This window comes from Panthera tigris, chromosome B4, assembly GCF_018350195.1.
Source record: "Panthera tigris isolate Pti1 chromosome B4, P.tigris_Pti1_mat1.1, whole genome shotgun sequence".
Lineage (NCBI taxonomy): Eukaryota > Metazoa > Chordata > Mammalia > Carnivora > Felidae > Panthera > Panthera tigris.
The window spans coordinates 50996101-51017240 of record NC_056666.1 but is presented as its reverse complement, the minus strand read 5'-3'; the positions used below and the strand labels follow the sequence as shown (position 1 = coordinate 51017240).

The window sequence follows — 21140 nt, the reverse complement described above, 5'->3', positions numbered from 1 at the left end:
TTATAGACCTCTTGACTTTTCCCATTTCTTAAAAATGTCAGGCTAAAAGTTTAGAGTGTTGATTTTTATTCACTTGCAGAATAATCATTTCCATCAGTAAAAACAGTTTAGCAAAACATTTATGCCTCAAAAAATGTTTGTGTGCGTGTGCTACCATAATATTTGGATAAAAAATTGAAAAGAATTAAATTATTTTTGTTTCTGTAACTGTTTCTTAAACGTGGGTACATGTATGTTTTACCTTTTGCTGAAGTCTCTGAATTTTGATGAAAATTCTGAAAAAGAAAAATAAGTTCACAGACAGAATAGTTATTTAGAAAACAAATTCACAAAACAACCAAACTGATTATATGCAGATCTAAACACTGAAATTTCTCTTGCATCATAAAAAGACAAAATATTTATTGTTATCATGTATCAATGTTGCTTACTAAACAGAAGGAAGTTAAATTATAAAGTAAAAGGAAAGCATTCTGAATGTTTTAATAAACAATCTAGGTTTTTTGACTGAAAAAAATTTAGAATAAATTCAGCCTGTTTAGTGTTTTTTAAAAAAAATTTTTTTAATGTTTATTTATTTATTTTTGAGAGAGAGAGAGACAGAGCACGAGCAGGGGAGGAGCAGAGAGAGAGAGAGACACAGAATCCAAAACAGGCTTCAGGCTCTGAGCTGTCAGTACAGAGCCCAACGCGGGGCTTGAACTCACAAACCATGAGATCATGACCTGAGCCGAAGCTGGACGCTCAACCGACTGAGTCACTCAGGCACCCCAAGCCTGTTTAGTGTTATTAGAACAGTTCTATATATATTGGCTAAACTCAGTTCCTTCCCTAGCAGTAAATAAGTTTTTGAAATAAGTGCATTTTAATTCTTTCTGTGTAGTATGTCCAGTTCTTATTATTAGCAGACGTTCAGTTGCGAGCTTTGCGCTGCTATGCAAAGAGGGCTGGATGGAAGTGGGCAAAATCAAGGGCACCTGGGTGGCTCAGTTGGTTAAGCGTCAGACTTTGTCTCAGGTCATGATCTCACGGTTCATGGGTTTGAGCCCCCTCTCCTGGGATTCTCTCCCCCTCTCTTTCTCTGCCCCTCCCCTGCTCATGCTCTCTCTTTCTCAAAATAAATAAATAAACTTAAAAAAAAATCAAGTGGGCAGAATCATACAGATTTATGGTATAGTTTCATTTCTTTTTTTTTTTTTTAACGTTTATTTATTTTTGAGACAGAGAGAGCCAGAGCATGAACGGGGGAGGCTCAGAGAGAGAGGGAGACACAGAATCCGAAACAGGCTCCAGGCTCTGAGCGGTCAGCACAGAGCCTGACGCAGGGCTCGAACTCACAGACCGTGAGATCATGACCTGAGCCGAAGTCGGACGCTCAACGACTGAGCCACCCAGGCGCCCCTCATTTCTTTATTTTTAGGAGATTTAAAGAAACTGACAGTAAAACACTTGTGACCATATTCTAAATAAAACAGTACTATCTGAAATTATATTTTTTGTCATTTTAGTTCATATTCATTAGTATGGTTTTATTATTTATTTGCTTGTTTGTTTATTTGTGTTTCTATTTGTTGGAGACCTAGAATTACTTTAGTGGTTTAGGTTTTACTGGTTATAACTTCATTATCATGAAAACTGTATATAGTGATACACAGTTTCACAAAACTGAGGTTTCAGTCTGAAAGCAAACATAATTTTCTAATATGTTAAATCCATTTTAATTGGTGCTACATTTTTAAAAATTTTGCTTTAAGTTTGTTTTTAAAGCCCAGTTTCTCAAACAAAGGATAATCATGGTGTTTTTGTTTTTTTTTTTGTAATCAAGAACTTGCTACAATATTCCTTTTGAAAGAAAACACTTGTATCATGTTTAAAATTTAATTAAATTTATATATAGCTTTTTCACTTAAAAGCATTGTTCACGTGAACCTTTTCAGAAGCATTTCTCTTAAGTATAATATTTCATCTGAGTGTAGTTTACACCACTAGGCTTAATAATTGCACATAAGATCTTCACCTCACCCATGTGGATGAGACCATTAAAGATGTTAGCCTGACTTAACTAGAATTCAATTTATTTCAGAAATATAAACTTGTATTTTAAAATCACCATGACATCCACCTACAGCACAATGTGTAAGACCATATTTTTCTCTTTGTGTTTCATTTATTGTATGAACATGTAATGGAAATATATTATGTGAGATTCTGGAATAGAATTTTGAAGGATGGAAAATTGTTTCCAGTGCTGAATAAGACTATAAACTGCATTTGTGATATAATTCATCATCTTGCCAAAACTTACATTTAATAAATACCTCATTACTTCTCTGTATGGCAGGAAATAGTCTCTTGCAAGTTGACCAAAAAAGGCAGCCAAGGGAAAGGAAAGCTTTTCAAATTTGAGTTTGTTGGCAGAAGATTCATTTTTCTCAGTATTTTTTTAATCTTAGGTTCATGGTGGTTAGACAGACTGAGGTACTTTGGCATTGTTAACTGCAGTTGGTTACTGCACAAATTCTGAAAATATGTACTTACTGTTTGTGCTAGCATTCTTATATATAGGTGGGCTCTTCGATTAAGATGGAGAAAGAGGTGAACATGTTTGAATGAAGGTGATGTAGAATAAGTGAACTTTTAAAGTGTGCTCAGAATAAGTATAATCTGTTTATTTTATTTTTATTTATTTATTTTTAAAGTAGGTTCCATGCCCAGGATAGAGCCGAGCTCAGGGCTTGAACTCACGACCTTGAGATCGAGACCTGAGCTGAGATCGAGTTGGATGCTTAACTGAGCCACCCAGGCACCCCTAGAATCTGTTTACTAAGGGTTTTAAACTGTCTGTTTTTCCCATTGACATATATGAAATAAAACTGGTAATTGTCAACTGTTTATTTCTATGTGTGAGTAATCACATATAAGTTAGTGCTCATAAGTATATAAGATAGGTGAAATGTGATTATGAGCTTTTCATAAGAATTATAATTGTTCAGTTTTCCTAGGATTCACTTTCTCTTTGAAGGATTCTTTTGGCTTCAGCTATATTGAAAATTTGACATTTCTGAGAAAATTGCCATTTTTGTTCTTTTAGGGAGTTTTCAAAAATGAATGTTTTAAGATAAAGCTTTTGTATCTTGTAATATTTTTAACGGCATTTGAAGTGCTTTATCCTAAAATGAGATTTTCCTCATTCTTTGATCAGTTATTTGTTTGTATTGATTCACTGAGAGCCGAACATAAACATTGAAGCACAACCAAGTGGTCTTAGCAGATGGAAAGACATGTGTTCACATTCATGCATGTGGTCTCCTCTGGCAAAGGTTCACATTTGTCATGATGCTGGCTATAATCAATAGTCGTGAGAAAATGACCTACGTGGTGCTTGTGTGAATTAAAACCTTCATGTCGGCTATATGGGGAGGAATCTCAAAAAGTACCACCAGCACCATTCCTACTACCTTCAGTAATAATAATGACTTATGCAAGAAACACTATCATTTGGACCTTTATTAACATTATTTGTAACACAGGAACCCTGTAGATTCTGCTGTTTGTTTGTTTGTTTGTTTATTTATGCAGTGAGGAAAGCTGAAACGCAGAGATATGAATTAATTTTCCGAAGGATGTTCAGCTAAAAACTGGTAGATATTGAGTTCAAATCATATTTGCATGACCCTAAGCTCTTTGTATTTTATTGCCAGCTCTAGGTGCTTGTAATGTCTCCCAAATGTGATACTCTAAGAGAAATTAGTTGCTTATTGAAAGTTAACTCTCACTACCTTGTTATCTCGGAAAGGATATCCTTGAAATGTCCTTCTTAGCATCATATAATTCTTAAGTTTTTGAGTTTATCAAAATATTTATTTTCACAACATACTGATGATAGGCTTTTGGCGACTATGTGGAATCTTCCCACTCTAACACAGAACAGAAAAATATGACCAGATTAAATGTGATCACTTCAAATTTTTTACCTTGTTGTCTTTTCTGAAGACCATGGATATTAATATGTACATACAAAAACAGCTTTGGAGACTATATAGGTACTTCATTGTCTTCTATTGGAAGGTGTAAGAGTAGATATTTTCCCATTAAGAAAAATGTAAGGAAATGAACACATATTAATTTCAGACATCGAATTTTGATATTTATTGATTATATTGTTTAAATTTTGACTTCTTCATGCTTTGTAATTTTAGCTTTTAATGAATGTTTATCTGGAAAATTTTTTGATAGGATGATTCCACTGCTCCTGAGTCATCACTGTCCCTATATGTAATGCAAACAAGGTATTCAAATTTCTATATTCATTATTACTCTATAATTACAAAAATAAGTTCTAATTAAAATAAGACACAGAAAATCCAACATTTGAACCAATGATAATGATTTATATATATTAATATAATTGTCCACTTTCTAAATCAGTCTTTTTGAAATTTCAAGGTTGGCATATTCAAGGTAATATAATCTGTGCTGTTCCTTTCCCTTCAGGTAAAGAATGAATGTAATCATTCTTTCTTATTAAGTTTCACATATATTGAGGAAGAGGCCTAGTTTCAAATCTCTATTTGGCCACTTATTAATCCTCTGTACATGAGCATTCTAAGCATCTGATTTTAATAATAAAATTAACATTAAAACACCACTTCATGGTGTATTGTTGGGAGGATGAACTGAAATGAAATAAAAGTGAAATGAAATGAAGTAATAAATAAGTGAAACTATTATTGCAGTGTACTATCAAGTATTAGTTATTATCATCATCATATCTTCTTCATCATTTGTTAAACTAATAACAAGATTGAATGGATTATTGTGACCAGATTTCCTAATCTTTTTCTTGGGCAATAATCACACCTGTAATTCTATATTAGATTTCTGAGATTAAAAAAAACATATAATACTTATTTTTTTTAACTGGAAAAAAATGGTATTAATGCATTATATATAAGCAGTATGCACTGCAAATTCAGCAAAAGATACCACAAAAAACTGGTCTTTCCTATATGTGTGCTTGTCCACATAAGCATGGATGCTTGCTCCTGAATATACTGGTGCACATGAAAGCCATTAATAGTCTATACAAACACTTGTCTGTGAATGTTATATAATTGTTTCCTCTAGGTAGGATAGTAGGATTGATTTGAGTCTCACTTGGAAGATACATTGCAGTTACAAACTTCAAAGGTGTAAGAAATTTCCTTTTAATTTAATTGAATCCTTTTGGTATAATAATCTATTTGGTATAATAGAATCAAGTTTCCATTACCCCCAAATGATTGAAATATTTATGCGCACATACACAGACACACACACACAGTAGGCAAAATTCTTTCACTCTTCTTAATTATTGAACTCAGGTTTAAAATAATTACTGTCTAATAAATGAGTATATTTACCTCTGCATTTCTCTGAAGAGTCAGATTTAGTTCATTTACAGCATCTGTAATTTGTTTGGTCTCCACACACCCCAGAACACCGCATATATTTTTTACTTCTTCAATAATATTATCTACATTTTGCTATGGATGAAAAATAAGAAAATGCAATTTAATTCGGATGCATTTTAAGTCTTTACCAGATTAAGAAAACACAACTACTCAATTATAACATGGAAAAGAAAAATTTATGAGTAGTTCATGTGGAAAAAGCCAGTTATTTTATTTATGTGAACTCAATATGATTCTCCAGAACAGCTAAATGACAGTGGGAGGGAATGATATGTTCTTTTGTTTTGTTTTGTCTTCCAGAACAATGCAGAGGAGAAAAATTTGTCATCAATCTTCTCCAATGTTCAAAATAATTTTAAGATATGATTAATATCTAAAGTACTAGAATGCTGCTCTTTCAGAGTCTATGTTACATCAAATATTTCCTGAGATAAGCTTGGAATATAGCACATAAAATAACAAAGCTGCATTCTTGTCAGTATTCACTAACTCAAAGAGTCACAGAGATAGAAAGAATTTAGCAAACTCCTGTGTAATAGAACATTCATGACTGCTTGCATACCTGTAATGTGGAAGAATTCTCTACCGACAGGACAGTCTATCAATTTTTGAACAAGTAATTTTTACAAAGATTTTTCTCATATTGAATCAAGATGAATGTCTCTAAGTTTGCAACCATTTATTCCAACTTATCATTCCAGAGGTACTTACAGTAAAGCTAATTACCTTTTCACTTGAACAGCCATCAAATACATGAAAATGATTGTCATGTTTCCCTTCTCTTCTTTTTTTTCAGGCTAAAATTTTCTAGTAACATCAACTACCTTTACTTTATGTACATTAAACTACAGTCTTATTATGGCTTAGGTCTCAGTACTTTGTGTACTCCATTTGTGATCCAAACTCCCTTTTCCATCTAAATATTAGATGTTCTGAAATGTTAACATAACAAGCTTTCCATTTTTCCTTCTTATATATTTTCTTAGGACAATCATACCAAATCTTGTCCAGGTATCACCTCTATGAAAAAATATGCTCAAATCTAGCCTTAATGTCTCCTGAAATCCAGTGCAAATATATGCTTCATATCTGAAGAATCTCTCATATGATGGATCAGCCATCATAGGATTTGTAAATTTTAAGCTGATTATTCCCCTTTTACCAGCACGTATTTATTTGTGTGTATATATTAGAGGAAACTCCATGGTTTTGGAGTTTAGAAAAGTGTTCCCTTATAGTGGTTTTGCATTTGCTTCTGCCTGTGTCCAAAATAGTCACTATATTCTGGCACAATTTTTTGGCATAAATTCTTACTATCGTGTAAATTAATACTTCACAGATACCCAGACAATTTTTCAGGTAATCATTTCCTCACTCAAAGCTCCTGGGTAGAGAGAGGCTTTCTCAAAAGCTCTCTTGGTCTGTAGGCATTGTTTTTCTTCTCTCACTGTTTACAGGTGACAGTCTATCCAATGTCCGGGATTTATTCAGAGATTTCAGCTCCATATATACCCCTTTCTTAACTTCCCCCTTTGAATCAATATTTTGGTATCCTTTGGGTAAACACCTAGTAGTACAATTGCTGGGTTGTAGAGTAGTTCTATTTTTAACTTTTTCAGGCACCTCCAACCATTTTCCATGGTCCTGTACCAGTTGGCATTTCCACCAAGAGTATAAGGGGGTTCCCCTTTCTCCCCATCCTTGCCAACACCCACTGTTCTTGTGTTGTTAATTTCAGCCCTTCTAACAGGTGTGAGGTTGTACCTCATTGTGGTTTTGATTTATATTTCCCTGATGATGAGAAATGTTGAGCATATTTTCATGTGTATATTGGCCATCTGTATGTCTTCTTTGGAAAAATGTCTATTCATATCTTCTGCCCATTTCTTAACTGGATTATTTGCTTTTTGGGGTGCTGAATTCGGTAAGTTCTTTATAGATTTTGGATACTAACCCTTTAGCAGATACGTCATTTGCAAATATCTTTCCCCTTTCCATTGGCTGCCTTTTAGTTTTGTTGATTGTTTCCTACACTGTAGAGGTTTTTATCTTGATTAAATCCCAGTAGTTCATTTTTGCTTTTGCTTCCCTTGCCTCCAGAGACGTGTCTAGTCAGAAGTTTTTCCAGCCGAGGTCAAAGAGGATGCTGCCTGTGTTCTCCTCTAGGAGTTTTATGGTTTCCTGTCTCACATGTAGGCATTTCATCAATTTCGAATTTATTTTCGTGTATGGTGTAAGAAAGTGCTCCAGATTCATCATTCTGCATGTTGCTGTTCAGTTTTTCCAACACCATTTGTTGAAGAGACTGCCTTTTTCCATTGGACATTTTTTCCTGCTTTGTCAAAGATTAATTGACCATACATTTGTGAGTCCATTTGTGGGTTCTGTATTATGTTCCACTGATCTTTGTGTCTGTTTTTTGTGCCATGTTTTTTTGTGCCAGTACCAACCGTACTGTTTTGATGATTACAGCTTTGTAATACAGAGTGAAGTCTGGAATCATGATGCCTCCAGTTTTGGTTTTCTTTTTCAACACTACTTTGTCTTTTGGGGTTCCATACAAATTTTAGGATTGTTTGTTCTATTTTTTTTTTTTTTTTGCAAAAATGCTGGTAGTATTTGGATAGGGATTGCATTAAATATCTAGATTGCTTTGGGTAATAAAATTATTTTAACAATATTTGTTCTTCCAGTCCATGAGCATGGAATGTTTTTCTATTTCTGTGTGTCATCTTCAATATCTTTCATCAGTGTTTTATAATTTACGGAGTACAGATCATTTACCTTTTTGGTTAGGTTTATTCCTAGATATCTTATGGTTTTTGGTGCAGTTGTAAATAGGATTGATTCCTTGATTTCTATTTCTGCTTCTTCATTATTGGTATGTAGAAATGGAACAGATTTCTGTGCATTGAGTTTGTATCTTGTGACTATGCTGAATTAGTTTATCAATTCTAGCAATTTTTTTTGGTGGAGTCTTTCAGATTTTCTACCTGGAGTATCATGTCTTTTGAAAATAGTGAAAAGTTTAACTTCTTTCTTGCCAATTTGGATGCCTTTTACGTCATTTTGTTGTCTGATTGCTGAGGCTAGGACTTCCAGTACTATGTTAAATAACAATGGTGAGAGTGGACATCCCTGTCTTTTTCCTGACTGCAGAGGAAAAGCTCTCAGTTTTTCCCCATTGAGGATGATATTAGTAGTGGATCTTCATATATGGTTTTATGATGTTGAGGTAAGTTCCCTCTATCTCTACTTTGTTAAGGTTTTTTTTTTTTTCAAGGATGGATGCTGTATTTTGTCAAATGCTTTTTTTGCATCTATTGAGAAGATCATATGTTTCTCATTCTGTCTTTTATTAAGGTGGTGTATCACATTAATTTGTTTGCAAATATTAAAGCACCCATGCAGCCCAGGAATAAATCCAACTTGATTGTGGAAAATAACACTTTTAATGTAATGTTGGATTAGATTTGCTAGTATCTTCTTGGGAATTTTTGCATCCATGTTCATCAGGGATATTGGCCTGTAATTTTCTTTTTTAGTTGGGTCTTTGTCTGATTTTTGACTCAAGGTCATACTAGCTTTGTAGAATGAATTTGGAAGTTTTCTTTCCATTTTTACTTTTTTGGAATAGCTTGAAAAGAGTATGTATTTACCCTTCTTTAAATGATTGGTAGAATTCCCCTGTAAAGGCATTTGGCCCTGGACTTTTTTTTTTGGGAGATTTTTGATTACTGATTCAATTTCTCTGCTGATTGTGGGTCTGTTCAAATTTTCCATTTCTTCTTGTTTCAGTTTTGGTATTCAGTTTTGTATATTTCTGGGAATTTGTCTGTTTCTTACAGTTTACTCAATTTGTTGGCATATAATTTTTCATAATGTTCTCTTATTATTGTTTGTATTTCTGTGGTGTTGGTTGTGATCTCTTTTCTGTCATTCATGATTTTAATTTTTTGGGTACATTTTCTTTTTGAAAAGTCTGGCTAGGGGTTTATCAATTTTATTAATCCTCTCAAAGAACCATTTCTTAGTTTCCTTGATCTCTTCTACTGGTGTTTGTTTGTTTCTGTATCACTTATTTCTGCTCTAATCTTTATTATTTCCCTTTTTTCTGCTGGCTTTAGGCTTTATTTACTGTTTCTTTTATAGCTCCTTTAGGTGTAATGTTAGGTTTTGTATTTGACACTTTTCTTGCTTCCTGAGGTAGATCTGTATTGCTATACACTTCCCTGTTACAACGGCCTTTGCAGCATCCCAGAGATTCTGGACTGTCATGTTTTCATTTTCATTTGTTTCCATGTAATTTTTAAGTTCTTAAATTTTCTGGTTGACCTATTCATTCTTTAGTAACATGTTTTTTAACCTCCATGTATTTGTGGTTTTTCCAAATTTTTTCTTGTGGTTGGCTTCAAGTTTCATAGTGTTGTGTTCAGAAAATATGCATGGTATGATCTTAATCTCTTTGTATTTGTTGAGGCCTGATTTGTGACCTGGTATGGGATCTATTCTGGAGAATGTCCTATGTGCGCTTGAAAAGAATGTGTATTCTGCTGCTTTAGGTTGAAATGTTCTGAATGTATCTGTTAAATCCCATCTGGTCCAGTGTATGAGTCAAACCAATTGTTTCTTTGTTGATATTCTGTTTAGATGATATGTCCATTACTGTAAGTGGGGTGTTAAAAATCTCCAACTATTGTTGTATTATTATCAATGACTTCCTTTATGTTTGTTATTAATTGATTTATATATTTAGGTGTTTTAATTTGGGGGCATAAATATTTACAAGTGTTACATCTCTTGTTGGATATTCCCCTTTATTATGATATAGTGCTCTTCTTCATCTCTTTTTATAGTCTTTGCTTTAAAATCTAGTTTGTCTGATATAAGTGTTACCACTCCAGCCTTCTTTTAACATATAAGTATGATAAATGTTTCTTCATGCCCTCGCTTTCAATCTATAGGTGTCTTTATGTCTAAGTGAGTCTCTTGTAGGCAGCATATAGATGGGTCTTGGGTTTGTGTGTGTGTGTGTGTGTGTGTGTGTGTGTGTGTGTGTGTGTTTAGCCATTTTGATACCCTTTGTCTTTTGATTAGAACATTTAGTCCATTTACAGTCAGGGTGATTATTGATAGATATGAATTTAGAGCCATTTAGTGTAAAGTGGTTTCTCGAGATTTCCTCTGTTCCTTTCTAGGCTTTATTGCTTTTGATCTTTCTTTCCCACTCAAAGTGTCTCCTTTAATATTTCTTGCAGGGCTGTTTAGTGTTCATGAACTCCTTTAGTTTTTGTTTTTCTGGGAAACTCTTTATCTCTCCTTATATTTTGAATGACAGTCTTGCTGGATAAAACATTTTTGGCTGTATATTTTTTCCATTTAGTATGTTGAATATATTATGCCACTCCTTTCTGGCAAGTTTCTGTGGATAGATCTGCTGTTCACCTGATTTGTCTTCCCTTGTAGGTTAGGGATTTCTTTTCCCTTGCTGCTTTCAGGTGTTTTTCTTTACCTCAGTATTTTGCAAATTTTACTACAAAATGTTTTGGTGTTGGCTGGTTTTGTTGATTTTGATGGGAGTTTTCTGTGCCTCCTGAATTTGGATGTCTGTTTCTTTCCCCAGATTAGGGAAGTTTTCAGCTATAATTTGCTCAAATAAACTTTCTGCCCCTTTTTCCCCTCTCTTCTTCTGGGACTCCTATGATATGAATGTTATTATGCTTTATGGTGTTACTGAGTTCTCTAAGTCTACATTCATAATCCATAATTTTTCTTAATCTCTTCTTTTCAGATTCATTATTTTCCATAATTTTATCTTCTATATCACTTATTTGTTCCTCTGCTTCTTCCATCCTTGGAGTCACTAAGCCAGTCGGTTTTGCATCCCAGTTATAGCACTTCTGGTTTTGCGTCCCAGTTACAGCACTTTTTATTTTGGCTAACTAGTTTTTAGGTCTTTTATCACTGCAGTAAAGGGTCTCTCTGGCTTCTTCTGTTTCTCAAGACCAGCTAGTATTTTATGATCATTGCTTTAAATTCTGGTTCCAACATAATACTTATATCTGTTTTGATTAACTCCCTGGCCATATGTTCTTGTTCTTTCTTTTGGGATGAATTCCTCCATCTTGGAATTTTCTCTAGGACTCTATCTTTTGTGTATCAGGAAAGCCTGTGCCTGGTCCCGTTTCCACTAGAGCTGAAGCTTTGCAGCACTCTATGATCAGTAGATCTGGTGCATATGGGAGGTTTGTGCTGGTCTTCTGGGGAGGGGCCCCCTGCTGCTCTGGCTCTCAATCAGACTTGCCCTAGTAAAAAAGCCACCTGCAGAGTGCCAGGGGGTAGGTCTTGCAGTAAGTGGCTCAATCCTCCACTGTGTGTGCTGTACTGCTCCCTAAAGTTTGCTGTACTGATAAGAGGGGTAAACAATGGCATCAGCCCACTCTCTTCCCCAGGGAGGGTATTTCGTGCCCACCGCTGTTGAGGAGGTCTTCACAGAAGGGGGAACAATCTCTCCCCTTGTGACCCAGGCTTCTGTCAGATCCCTGCCTTCACCCTATGTTTGATCTGTCTCAAGGCCTGTTGGTGCACTGTTCCTCTGTTTTAACTCAGATGAGTGGCTGGGTTTCAAAACTCCAGATTTTAGGGACTTAGTGTGGGGCAAACTTGTGCTGATACCCTAGGGGAGGGTCTCACTCCCTTGTGGCTGATAATGGTTTCTCTCAGAAAAGCAGTTGTACGACTGGCAGGGACTTGGATTTTTATGGTAAAGCATAGCAAAACAGCCAGCATCCAGGTTAGCTGCCCTCAGCAGGTGTCTCTGCTTGTATGCTAGTGAATGAAGCAGCTCCGTGGCACCCACTAGCTTTTTTGTCCTGAGAGGCAGTGCTGCCTCTTCCAAATGTACTGCAAGAAGGGGAACTGTCTCTCCCAGAATGATCCAGGAGATCCTCAGAGCATGCTGTCCACTCCTGGGCCTCTGCACTCATTCTCCACAGGATCCCCCTATGCCTGCCATGCTTGACTCTGGCAATGGCACAGGCTTCTAAAACTTCAGACTTTTAGCTCTGCTGCTTGTAAAATCTTGCGATAATCAGTCCCTCTCATTTTCTCAGTCAGCATTGTTTTGGGGAAGTGTTTTTCTTGTGCAATCCCTGCATGCTGCTTTATCTTTCTCTCTCATTCCTTCTCTCCCCTCTCTCCATGATCAGGGCTCCCTTCCCTGCACAGCACCTGTGATTCCTTTCTCCCCCAAATCGTATCTCCACACCTCCTACATTCCACAGTGTGACCTTTTTTTTTCCTTCTAGTTGTGCAGTTTGTTCTCTCAGTCCTCAGATCAATTTCCTGGGTGTTCAGAATGATTTGATAGTTATCTAGCTGTGTTCAAGAGACATAGCAAGCATAAGGTCCTTCTCCTACTCCACATCTTAACTCTCTCCCCATTTAAGCAAAAATTTAAAAAGTTGAACTATACCACATAGTGAGAAGATGGGGCAATGGGAACTCTCATCTGTTATGAAATATGTGTGACCCTATTAAAAAGTGTCTATGACCCTAGGTATATACCCTAGAAAAATTCTTGATATTAGCTCAGGTGTACATCAACAGTGGATTAGATAAATAAATTGAGGTTCTTTGAGCTAATTGAATACCATATATCAATGAAAACAAATCAAAACCACATAGGACAAGGTGGATAAATCTGAAAAACAATGAGCAAAAGTTATATGGCTCAAAAAGTACATATAGTTTTATTCCACTTATGGAGACATTAAAAAGGAAAGCTAAAATGTATATTTCTAATGAATGCATAGATATCCTTTGGTGGTAATGTGAAAAGGTAAAATGGTGAAAACAAAACCTACAAAACACTTCTCACCAAAGGATACCTCTCATGTAGAGAAAAGAGATATAAAGTGGCACACGGGCAGATCCTATGATACCGGCAATATTTTGTTCCTAAACTTACTGTTTAATAAGAATTCCTGCTCAGGTATTATTCTTTAGTTTGTATATGTATTATTAAATGTTCCTCATGTATTATATAATTCACTGCACACATCCCAAATAAAATGTCAGATCATGTTATTCCTTTGGCAAAATCCTTCAATGCTTTTGATCTCACTTGGAATACAAATTATGTTGGCTAGTGATTATTTTCCTTATTGGAGATCTATTTTCAGTTTTTCATTTTTTGCTTCCTTAAGTCTGAAAATGTCCTATACATAATAGGTTTGACTTTTAGTAGTTTCACTATGCCCTTTATTTCTGCTAGGGTAGTTTCCAATTCTGCAATTGTGTTTTATTTTTCTTGTGACCTGACTTTATCTCCTTCATCTCCTTGACTTCTTCTTTTGTAACCTTTAACCAGGTTCTTGTTACCTATTCATTTTGTCCTATTTTCTTCTTACGATTTTTTGTTCTTTTCCCACTTCTTCTATTCTATGTTGAATACAAATCGGTTTTGTGACATTTTTCTTCTTTCTTCTGAATCCTACTCAGTCCTCTACTTTAGCAATAAAAACTTACCATAATCAGCCCCCAAAATATATAACTTTAAAAATAATCACTCTAATAGCACTAAACTAACACTTGTACTTATCTTTACCTGAACACGTTTTATCTTCCAGCCACTATATTATATTAAACATATCTCATATGTTTTTATTAATTTTAAAAATATCATTGTCATATTTTATTAAATTCACTCTAGTGATGAATAATATGAACTCTAAGAAAGTTGAATAAAAACTTTCTTTAGTGTAGGGTTGGCATATACTGCTATCTGACTTTGGAGTCTCTGTACCTAAATTCTGTCCTTACTGCCACTCTGTTTAAATTATGTTTGAGGGGTACCTGGATGGCTCAGTTGGTTAAACATCTGACTTTGATTTTCATTCAGGTCATGATCTCATGGTTCATGAGTTCGAGCCTCACCTTGGGCTCTGCACTGACAGTGTGGAGCCTGCTTGGGAATCTCTGTCTTCCTCTCTCTGTCCCTCCCCCGTTCATGTACTTGCATTCTCTCTTTTTCCTCTCTCTCTCAAAAATAAATAAGCATTTAAAAAACAAATTATGTTTGAATTTGGCACTTTTAAAAATCCAACAATTTGGATTAGGTCTGCTTGTTACTAAAAGAGCTTCAGTTCTAATAAAGCCAAATACAGAAGATCCTTATGTGCCCCCTTTATTTCTACTTACATGTGGAATTTTTAGCTTCTGTCTAGAAACTGAATACTGTTGGATTTAGGTCTTAGGGAGGGGAAAGTGTGAGATAATTATTATTCTGTGTTACTCATTTAGTTACTTAAACCTGAAAAATAGAGGTGCCATTCTGGTTATCTAGTTTGTACTCTTTCTGTGTCATGAGCTAGATGATAAAGTGTTTGGAGGTTTTTAGCTCTTTTTAGACCAAGCAGATGTTTCATGAAGACAAACCATATTTTAAAGCATGAGTAGATTTTTCTCAATCCACATTTATCAGTTTATAATTAGTTCATCAGTTATTAGATTCTAGTATAAGCTTGTCATCAGTAATAAGGATTGCTAACTTTGTTAAAAGGTCCTATTTGGCACTGTAATAAAAATTTTGGAGACAGTGCATTAGAAGCTACTAGGAAGAAGCAACTTTGAATCAGAAGTTGATTCTTGCACCTAGATTGAAATCTTGTTTTTTTCACTGTTTTGCTTTGTATATATACCACTCTATGTACATTATTTATGAATATGCTGTCTTTCCAACTAGATCATCAGCAACTTCAGAGTATGGTTTTGTTTTCTATTTCTCTCTCTCTCTCTCTTTTTTTTTTTTTTTTTGAGAGAGTGAGAGACAGCAGGGGAGAGGCAGAGAGAGAGGGAGAAAGAATCCCAAGCAGGCTCCATACTGTTGGTGCAGAGCCTGACATGGGGCTTGAACCCACAAACTGTGAAATCATGACCTGAGATGAAATCGAGTCAGATGCTTAACCAACTGAGCCACCCAGGCACTCCAGATTTCTATTTCTCTTGATTCTAGTGAATAAATAGTTCACTAATTAACATTAAGTAAGCTAAGTAAGCTAAGTAAGCATTAAGTAATACCTTAGGGGAGAAATTCTTTTTCTTTTATTCTTAATTTGTCTGAAATATTAGAGATGAACACAGAATATAGAATGAATATAGAAAACGTTCCATACCTTTCTGGATATTAGTGGCATAGAAGAGAGGAATAAAATGCCCAAAATAAAAGTTCTATGTAAATTGCTTACAAAATTAGCTACTTAGCAAACATAATAATCAGGGCCCCCAAAGTGAAATCAATAAAATCTAAAATATGTTAAATGACCATGGCTGGGGAAAGAAAATATTTGAAAATTTAAATTACCCATATTATTCAATAATATCTGTGTCATATTTATTCAGCCTGCATGTTTTCTATTTTTTTAAAAAAATTGTTTAATAATCCAAGTTTGGGAAATATAAAAAAAACATTGTTCATGTTGGCACTATTTTTGACATTGATGAAATATTACTTAATGCAGTTGTCAAATAAATAGAAGTACCGCAGTCTGTCCTCATTTCTCAGATATTTGCTAGTGATGCCTCATAGGAAGAATCACATTTAAAAAGATCATTGTTTTGGAAGGAGTTCATCTGGAAAATCACAGACACTGTGGCCTATTTACAAGATAAGTCAGATGTGGGTGATGATAACTATTTGCCTGTGTTAATGTAAAGACAGTAATTATTTGATGTTTTGCCAACTTTCAAGTCATACTGAAAAAATTTACAATAATCAATGGATTCTTTCAAAGTGGAAATATTGGAGGCTTTGTATAAGAGTTAGAAACTTCTTGGAAATTAAGAACTTTACAGATTCTCAACAATTTGTGTGCATGTGTGTATGTATAAAAAGGCATCTGTGATACATGAGCAGTACTGAGACATTTAGATAATTACCAGTCATCATAAGTAGGCTATCATAACCTCAAAAGTATATCTATATATAGTGAAGAGACATAAATGATCTAGGAATGAAGTCTTCGTCTGCCTTGTGTACCTGGTAAATTTCAAATTCTACACTCAAAAGAATGACTATCACAAAGGTGAAGAATCAAGCTGAAAGAAGTACTAATTATGACACTTTTATGAGACTCAAACCAATCTTCTGTGAATTTCTTTCACATTTCACATTTTAAATTTACATATTTAAGCCAGACTCAAGAAAGAAAAATGGAATTAGAGTGATAGGATTACATTTTGCGAGGGAATATGAGTTGTGTATTTGTCATCATCATGTCTTTAAATATTTATGTGGAATTCACATGAGTTTGGTATCTATCCAGAAGTATTTATTATTTTCAGAATCTTCTGCTAATTAATATTAGGAATAGTTACTTAGGGTCTTTATCTTTTCATATATATCAGGAGTCAATTATTTAATGGAAAAATAAATCCTCACTTGTTTTAAAACACTGTATTTACACAATTTTCTATAATCACAGCATGTTTTATCTGTGGAAGATTTAACCCTTCCCTGGAAGAATAAGCTATAAGATATGGTCTGCCTAATGGTGACCACAACTTTGATGCCCAGTTGGTGACCAAATCTCAGTAATCTTGGGCTAAGTCCATCATATTTCCTTGCCAAGCTAGCTTCTCCTTTCTGCTATTTTAATAAACTGATGTCTCTATGTAGTCGGTTGGCAGCCAGGAATGTGGAGGTATTCTAGACACCCTCTTCTTTTGTTTTACTCATAGTCTTTCACCAAATCATATAAATTGCACATTTTCATATATTATGAATTTGTCCCCTCCTGACCACCACTATTGTAGAGTTTTTGTCAATACCCTCATCATCTCTTTGGGCTAATGAAGTGCTCCTCTAGTCACCTATCTGTCATTCTGTTGCCTTGCATAATGGCTCTATGTCATCAGCTGATAAATTAGAAAATCCTTAAATTGTCCATAAAGTGTCCTTAGGATCCTACATAAGTTGGCCCCTGTTTGCCCCTTTTATCTGGTCTCTTTCCAGTCTCTCAAACTGAACCCTAGTTGTAGCCATTCCAAATTTCATACAGTTTTCTAATCATTCTAGGCTTTTCCTAACTGCTTCTCTTTATGTTGTTCTTCACTAAAAGTTATCCCCACTCCCCACCTTCTTTCACCATGTGCCTTAGTTGGCATACTCATTTTTCAACATTCAGATCAAATAGGTAAAATTGATAACTTTCTTTTGTGTCCTGTATACACATAGGTCTTTCACATTCACAGTACCTATGACACATTATTCATACACATCTATTTACTTGTGTGTTTTGCCACAATAGAATGAAAGCTGCTCAGATATTGACATTCTACTTTATTCATCTTTGTGTCTTCAGAAAATTGCAAAATTTTTTTATGGTTAATAAATACTTACTGAATTGATAGATGAAGTAACAAAAGTTAATACCTGGGTTTTCAATAGGCATTTCAGGTGGAAGTCATATTTTTTGATTACTGTTGAGAGGCACTGTCTGGAAAGAAAAAAAATGACTTTGTCTAAAAGTGGGTAAGAAAACTTATATTAACTTTAGCATATTTATCATAAGTTCTGTTTTGTCCATGATTCTATAGCAGACATGGTTTAAAAAGGATTGCTACTGACACGGTTTTAAAAACCATTTCGGAAGGATGTTTATAAACTTTATGTAACTTGATAGCCTACAGACATATCTGAAAACTTTAGAACTCCAAAGAAATCCATGACAAATTAACCAAACCTCTCAAAGACTGTTCATAATATCAAACTATTCTTACTTCAAAATGTAAGTTATGAAAGGATTTATGAGCAGATAATGACAAATACTAACATCAAGAATTGTTAAATATGCAAACACTTGTAGAGAATTGCTCTCAGAATGAATGACATATATTTATAATAGATAAGTCTGTCTTTGGCATCAAACCTCTGTATCTTTTTGCCCTAAGCTTCCCTTATTTCTCCAACCTTATCTGTGCTTAGGTGGAATACATGTGAGATAAGCAGAGGTTCTTCTTACTTCACTAATCAAAATTATTTTCCAAACATCATGACTTTCTCTTCCTATTTCTCTTTCTGGAAACCGCTGAATTGAACAAATCATACAACACAAAAAGTGTTAAAGACACACCAATGTATTTTACAATAACTGCCTTCTCAGCCTTTATTAAATCATCACTTCAGTTGGATTAAATCTGACAGTTCAAAGACAAAATGCATTGACCATGTAAAAAATCAGTGGAGGTATAGGAAAAGAATAGTGAAAGATTTGGCTATTGAAGGGAGGGTTTTTATATAAAATATGACCACAAAACTTAAAAGACCCTCAAGAATATATACCCTCAGCACCTTGCTGTTAAGCATTATATTTATTTTATCGAAAAAACCCTGGAAACTAATGAAGGTGTATGATTTGCCCAACTTCTAAGAGGAAGTTAAGTCAGGGAAGAGTGAAACTGAAAATAAAGCTCCTGCCATCTAGTGTGTGATCTTTTAATGACACCATAAAGTAGTCTGAGGAGGGAAGGCAGAATAGCATTGTATTACAGAGAGCAGTCTTGGAGGTCTCCAACTTGGAGGTCTCCAAGATGGCAAAGTACGAGATCCCAATCTCTGTATTCTCACAATTAGACAACTATCTATGGACAAAAACAGCTCTGGGAGAGCTTAGGAATCCTTGCAAGAAACTTTGACAACACTGTAGAACAAGAAACCCTGAGAATAACCACACAAAAATGGGAGGGTACTTTCATTTTGCCTGCATCATCTCATCCTGCAGGCCAGCACTGCTCACTGTCCATAGGGAAATCCCCTTGCTGGGAAAGGGACAGTAGGTGAGCCAGCAGCTTCCCCCAGCCTTTTGGGACACTGCAAGAAGGACCTGCATTGATTTTACCCTACACAGAGACCAGCAAAGCTGAGATACGTAAAGACGGCCAGGAACAAGGAAGAAGGGGCTGCCAGCATCAGCAGTGTAGGGGGAGTTACTATGGTTCCCAGTGACCTGCACTGCAGAGGGCCCCAGTACCTTTCACCACTGGAGAAATCAACAGCCAACACAGCAGCTGCAGACCCGCAGGCAGATTTCACCGTTTCCCTTCCCCTATCACACACAGGTATTCATATTCACAAACAGCAGCTGCTTGAGTCCCTCCCAGCTCCCTTTCCCACCCACTGCCACCCTAAGGCTCACTGGCAGCTGGTTCCCAAAGTGTGCACCTGCAAGCCCTTGGCCTGGTTTCTGTACTGGCCTTCACTGCCATGCACATGTTTTAGGGAGACACTGCAGGCACAGGAATGCACACCAATTGCCAGGACCCCCACAGATGCTTGTGGGCCTGGTTCTGGCCCTGTTTCCTGTGACTGGCCTACACTGTTGGGCTTGCTTGCAACCAGCCGCTCCAGCTGTGTACCTGTATCTAACCAGCCTGAATCCCATAATAGCCTCCATTGCTGTGCACATGACCAAGTTGAGACTGCAGCCACAGGAGTGCATACCAACATCCAGGACCCCACAGTGCCAGTGCACCTACAGTTAGTTGTAGCCCTTGCTGCCAGCCCTGCCCTCCCCCATACTATATGTATGTCTGCAACCAGTCCCTGCCACTACACAGGCACTTGCAGCTGACACCCAAACTCTATGTGTGCGTGCCACCAACTCTAGCAACAACCATTGCCTACCCTGGGCCCTAGCTGCTGGACCCAGAAACACCACTGAAGATGCCAACAGCACTTGTTAAAGATGTTGTAGGCCCCAGTGGCCTGAGCTGAGGAGACATCACATTCACCAGACCTGGGTCTTCCACATGACTGTATACTTGGTGCCCTGCACCGCTAGACTCACAGCCATAGCATGCTCCAGTCTGCCTCACCTGCAGGTGAAGATCCTGTACTGAGGTCAGCCTATAAAGTCTGCTTCTTCCCAGGCCCAGACATCTAGGCAAGGCTCCAGGGATCATAAAGAGTCAGGGAAATATGACACCACCAAAGGAACACAGTCAACTTAAAGCAACTGACCCCAAAGACATGGAGCCACATGAATTGCCTGACAAAAAATTCAAAATAATTATTCTAAAGATGCTCAGAGAAATATAAGAGAACACAGAAAGACAATTTAATGAACTCATCAAAACAATGTAAGAACACAATGAGAAGTCCAATAAACGTATAGAAAACATAAAAAAAGAACAAGAGTTTTGGAGATAAGAAATACAATGGCCGAACTGAAATTCAATATAGAGCTTCAGCAGAAGAAGGGACCAAGCAGAAGAAAAAACCAGTAAGCTCAAAGACAGATTATTTGAAATTACCTAAGCAGAAGAACAAAAACAAAATTAAAAAAAATAAAAAAGGAATTAAAAAAGTCTATGGGATTCATGGGGCCCCATAAAGAGAAACATGTGCATGTCATTGGAGTCCTGAAAGAAGAAGATAAGAGAAAGGAGCTGAAAGCTTAGTTAAATAATGGCTTTTGAACTTCCCAAACCTGGGGAGATATTTGGACATTATGAAGTAATAGGTTACCCCATAATTTCAATCCAAAATGATCTACTCCAAGACACATAACAAAATAAAATGGTCTAAAATCAAATACAAAGAGAAAATTTCAAAAGCAGCAAGAAAGAATAATTTTTCCTCATAAAATAATCACCATAAAGCTATCAGTGGATTTCTCAGCAGAAATC

The 21140-nt window shown here is 35.8% G+C and overlaps 1 protein-coding gene across 7 annotated transcripts in view; it reads right to left on the bottom strand.

The window, feature by feature from the left end:
- Window positions 1–21140, bottom strand: part of PIK3C2G (phosphatidylinositol-4-phosphate 3-kinase catalytic subunit type 2 gamma) — a 352007-nt gene that overhangs the window by 260479 nt on the left and 70388 nt on the right. For all 7 annotated transcript variants that reach the window (XM_042991840.1, XM_042991839.1, XM_007072860.3 and 4 more), the window contains 3 exons: window positions 17887–17950; window positions 5403–5525; window positions 242–275 (listed from right to left, as the gene is read on the bottom strand). In XM_042991840.1, coding sequence (XP_042847774.1) covers window positions 242–275; window positions 5403–5525; window positions 17887–17950 — 221 coding nt within the window. The remainder of the gene's footprint in view (window positions 1–241; window positions 276–5402; window positions 5526–17886; window positions 17951–21140) is intronic.